Source organism: Lagenorhynchus albirostris, chromosome 15 (assembly GCF_949774975.1).
Source record: "Lagenorhynchus albirostris chromosome 15, mLagAlb1.1, whole genome shotgun sequence".
NCBI classification, from domain to species: domain Eukaryota; kingdom Metazoa; phylum Chordata; class Mammalia; order Artiodactyla; family Delphinidae; genus Lagenorhynchus; species Lagenorhynchus albirostris.
In genome coordinates this window covers 71,595,123-71,599,468 of record NC_083109.1, presented here as the reverse complement: position 1 = coordinate 71,599,468, position 4,346 = coordinate 71,595,123, and the positions used below count along the sequence as shown (strand labels likewise).

The 4,346-nt window shown below is 56.6% G+C and overlaps 1 protein-coding gene across 2 annotated transcripts; it reads right to left on the bottom strand.

Annotated features, from left to right (window-relative positions):
* Positions 1-387: 387 nt before the first annotated feature.
* Positions 388-4,098, bottom strand: YPEL3 (yippee like 3). Of its 2 annotated transcripts, XR_009535444.1 has the most exons (6): positions 3,940-4,098; positions 3,081-3,263; positions 2,932-2,975; positions 2,612-2,720; positions 1,614-1,743; positions 388-885 (listed from the first exon to the last, which is right to left on the bottom strand). XR_009535444.1 is itself a non-coding variant. In XM_060123677.1 (5 exons), exons 2-5 carry the CDS (start codon positions 3,195-3,197, stop codon positions 796-798), a joined length of 360 nt encoding a protein of 119 aa, XP_059979660.1. In that variant the 5' UTR covers positions 3,198-3,263; positions 3,940-4,097; the 3' UTR covers positions 388-795. The 2 variants fall into 2 exon arrangements, 1 of the variants encoding a protein (XP_059979660.1); XM_060123677.1 differs by lacking the exon at positions 1,614-1,743 and having other exon boundaries at positions 3,940-4,097.
* Positions 4,099-4,346: the final 248 nt, after the last annotated feature.

The window sequence follows — 4,346 nt, the reverse complement described above, 5'->3', positions numbered from 1 at the left end:
GGCCGAGGTTTGGCGCGAAGGAGACAGGCAGGTGCCGCTGGGGCCGCTGGAAGTTGTAGTTGGGACGAGGGGGGGGGCGGTGAAACCCGCGGAGCAGTTGCCTCTCAGGAGAGCTGCCCCTAGGCGGCGTCAAAACGTTTAGGCTGAGAAGATGCAGATCAGCTGAGGTCAAGGCCTAGCGAGCTAGAGTGGGCGCGGGAATCTCCACCTGCAGTGAGATCCGCCCCCGGTGCTAGAGAAGGTAGCTGAGCCCCAGGAGCGAAGGCTCCCAGCTTTGACCGCCGTGCCTACCACCCCATGTTTCTGGGACTCAAAAGGGAACAGGTCTATAGAGGCAGGCATCTGCATTTAAGTCCCCCCCTTCCCGGATTCCACGTGAGCCTGGGGCTGTCTCCACTCCATGGTTTTATTATGTACAAACGCTACAGAACAAGGGGAGCAGACACGTGTGGGGTAAGAGGTGCCCGGTGGGAGGAGAATTTCACAGGGCAGATGGTGCACTGGGGCCAAGAGAGAAGCACACAGGCCATATCTATAGGGCAGGCGGGGCAGGAAGGGGTTAAAAATGAGATCCAAGCCAGCCAGATCGCAGGGAGGTGCGGGGGTGTCGTCCACCTTGTCCACCTTCTGATCTCCCCCCAAGGTCACAGTGCATGCAATAAAATATATGTACAGGAGCTGGATCCTTCCTCTGCAGAGGCCCTGATGGTCCAGAGCTCCGTTCGGGTGAAGGGAAGCCAGTGGCGCCCCCTGGCGGCCAGACAGGGCTGGAGCCACATGCATCAGGAGCAGGGGTCAGTCCCAGCCATTGTCTTTGATCATGTGGTTGAGTTCAATGATGTACTTCCCCTCTTTGTACTTCTGGCTGCTCTCGAAGGCCTGTTCCTGAAAGGAGGGGAGAGGCTGTCATCCCTGGAGCTAGGGCCTTACCAAAAGGAATAGGGGTTGGGGAGTGGATATGATTGGTCTCATTTTACATATGAAGAAACCGTCAACCAGAGAAACCAAGCCACCTGCCCACAGACACAAAGCTGGTAAATGGCAGGGCCAGGTTTCTCACTAATAGGGGACAGACAGAACTCTCTGAATCCTAGGTACTTTTTAAGTACTAATGCTGGCTCCAACAGAGAGGATATGGAAGGTTCTAAAAGATCCAGGGATGGACTTCCCTGGTGGCACAGTGGTTAAGAATCCGCCCGCCAATGCAGGGGACACGGGTTCGAGCTCTGGTCCAGGAAGATCCCACATGCCGCGGAGCAACTAAGCCCGTGTGCCACAACTACTGAGCCTGCGCTCTAGAGCCCGCGAGCCTAGAGCCCTTGCTCCGCAACAAGTGAAGCCACTGCAATGAGAAGCCCACGCACTGCAACAAAGATGAGCCCACCCTCGCCGCAACTAGAGAAAAGCCCATGCACAGCAACGAAGACCCAATGCAGCCAAAAATTAATCAATTTTAAAAATAATAATAGATAAATAAAAGATCTAGGGATTACAAACTGGTAGCCTGAGGGCCAATTTTGGCCTATACATGGCCAACAGAGAGTTTAATAAAACTAACTTTCAAACAGTAAAATACGGGGCAGGCCATGCTCATTCCAGTTTGCCAGACTGACCCCCTCTCCAGATCTATGTTGCCCCTTTTGCAGATCCACAGCATCTGCTTGGCCCTGCAAGCACTTGAGTTTTTGATCTCTGGATCAGGCTACTTCTTTATTTTACTGAGGTCCAGAGAGGCCAAACCACCTGTCCAGGGACACAAAGCAAATCTGTGGCAGGGCCAGGGGTGAACTCAGGTCACGGTTCTGTCTCTGCCTGGGGCATCCACCTCACAGAGGCACCACAGCTCCAAGAGATGCCTGAGGATTCCTGTCACTTGCAGTTTCCCAAGAGCATCTTCTTTTGCTGCATCTAATCTGATCCCCATAACAATTTTGGGTGCCAGGTGGTGGCTTTATCCTCCACTGCCAGATAAGGAAATGATGCTCAGGGTGGTGAAATCAGACCCTGAACAACAGCAGTGGCAATGAGGGCAGTGGAAAAGGAGGCTCATGGACCCAAGCTCCATGTTGCTGTGGGATCTTGGGCAACTTCTCTGATCCTCTGAATGGCAACAGAAGCTGGGGGTCAACGGTTTGGAGTTAAAAAAAAAAAAGACAAAACGAGGATTCTGGTCCCTATTCTGTTACTTACCAGCTGTGTGACCTTGGGGAAGTTACCTAACATCTCTGGGCCTTCCTTTCTTCTTCTGTAAAGTGGAGATAGTTAAGAGACTACCTACAGGATTGCTGTAATGAGTGAATGAGATAAGATATGCCAAGTACATAACAGTGCCTGGCACATAAGCATTCAATAAATGGTAATTCTCATTATATATCCTCATCTCTAAAATGGGAATGTTTGTGCCTGTGAGAAGAAGGATGAATTAAGAGAAAAATTCTAAAAGTCCTTGCAGGATGTGAGAGAAGAGAACATGGTCTGGGGATGAAAAGACAGTTTGACTTGGGTGAACTGGGCCTATACACCCTGAAAGACTACCAGATGACTGCTGGGAGGAGGAAGTGATATGAGGTCAGGTCAAAGGCTACCCTGGGGTCTGAGGTCACTGACTCACATATTTCCAGCCCAAAGTGGTCTTGCAGTTTTCGCAGTGGATGTCAGCAACAGCATGGAGGCCTGTCAGCAGCACCCGCTCCTCGGCTGGCCCGCAGCCCACGTTCACCCTGTGGGGACACGGGGGCAGTCCCAGGGAGGGTCCCCACCATCACAAAGCCCGCCTCTAGCTTGTATCCTACTGTGTCTGTCCTTAGCATCCAAAAGAAAGGCGATCAAAGCTTCCTGCCCAAACCAGGGGACTCTGAGAGTCTCAGTATGATGCCAGGGGTCACAAGTCACAACAGAGGTCAGGGAAAGAAAGGGAGATTGAATACTCACACAGAGTTGAAGAGGTAGGCACGCCCCTGACTACCCTGGAAGGACTAAAGGGTGGGAGGGAAAAAGGAGAGGATGTCAGGGATCTTGATGGGGAGCTGCCAGGCAGCCCCTCTAGACTCCCAGTCCAGCCCCAGCTGTGACCTGGTTACCTTGGAGATGAGGTCGTCGTGGTTGGCCAGGTGAGCACGGCAGTGGGCACAGCTATACCTCCGGTGACAATCATCCAAGTAGGCCTGAAACGTCTTGGGCTTTGAAATCCGCACCATGGCGGGGGCCGGGGGCAGTGGCCCCACGCGGGGAGCGGCCCACGGGGAGCAGAGGGAGCCCAGTGCCTGCAGCGGAGGGAGTGGGCTGTCAGGACCCGGGCCACACACATGCAGGCATGCCCTGGACCACGGGGACTCTCTCTGTCACACTTGGCTGCTTTCTCCTCTCCCCAGAGCCAGCAGCCTCTCCAGGGGCCAGAGCTATCTGAGTTTTGACTCACTGAGGAGTGCTCAAGTTGCATCAATGGGGAAACTGAGGCTAGGAGGAGCCCAAGATGAGTCACCCACCTACTTTCAGCCTCACCCCCGCTGACCTGGCAACTGAAGCTGGAAGAAGGGGCTCTAGAGTGGATGAGCTGTCAGTTCTCCGTTTAGGGGGAACATGGAGGGGGTTAGGAATTGTATGGTCCTTAAGACCTCAGCTGAACTGCCGGAGGTGGGGACGACTTCACTTGAGGCACAGGGAGTTCACCTGGGGAGAGGATGCCTCACCCTCCTGGAGAAGGCAGGAGGCCTCAGTGAAGGTGGAGGGTCACCTGGGAGGGGACGGGCTCTTACCTGGGGGCGCTGAGGCCTTGTTTATGCCGAGGGGATCTTACCTGCATCGCGGAGCCTTACCTGAGACCCTCGGGCTCACCTGGGGCGCGGGGACGAGGGGCGGGCGCCGGGGGAGGGGGGGAAGGGGGCAGTGCTCGCCGCGGGGGCGCGGGGCGACGCGCAACCCTGACTTTGCGGGCCTCACCTCGCCTGGGCGCGCGGGGGTCCAGTCCGCCGGGGTGGCCTGGCCTGCGAGTGGGGGGCGCTCCTGGTGGGCGCCGTCCCCCCCACCCCGGCCCGGGTTCGCAGCCTCCGCGACTTGTTTACACCGAGACCAGCTGCTGCCGCCGCTGCGGCGGGAGGGGGAGGGGGACAGCCTCTGGTCCCGGCGGCCGCTGTGGCCAATCGGCGTGCAGTATGCAAATGAGGGGGCGCGTCACACAGCGGCCAGCGCAGGCCTGGCCTGCCCTTCCCCCTCTGCTCCTGGCTCAGGCCGGCCCGGAAATGCGGCTGCGGCCCGAAACCCAGGCGGCCGGCCCCACGGCCGGGGCCTGGTAGCCCCCTTTTCCTCCCGCGGTCCTCGAAGGGACGAGAATCTGAGGTACCTGACCT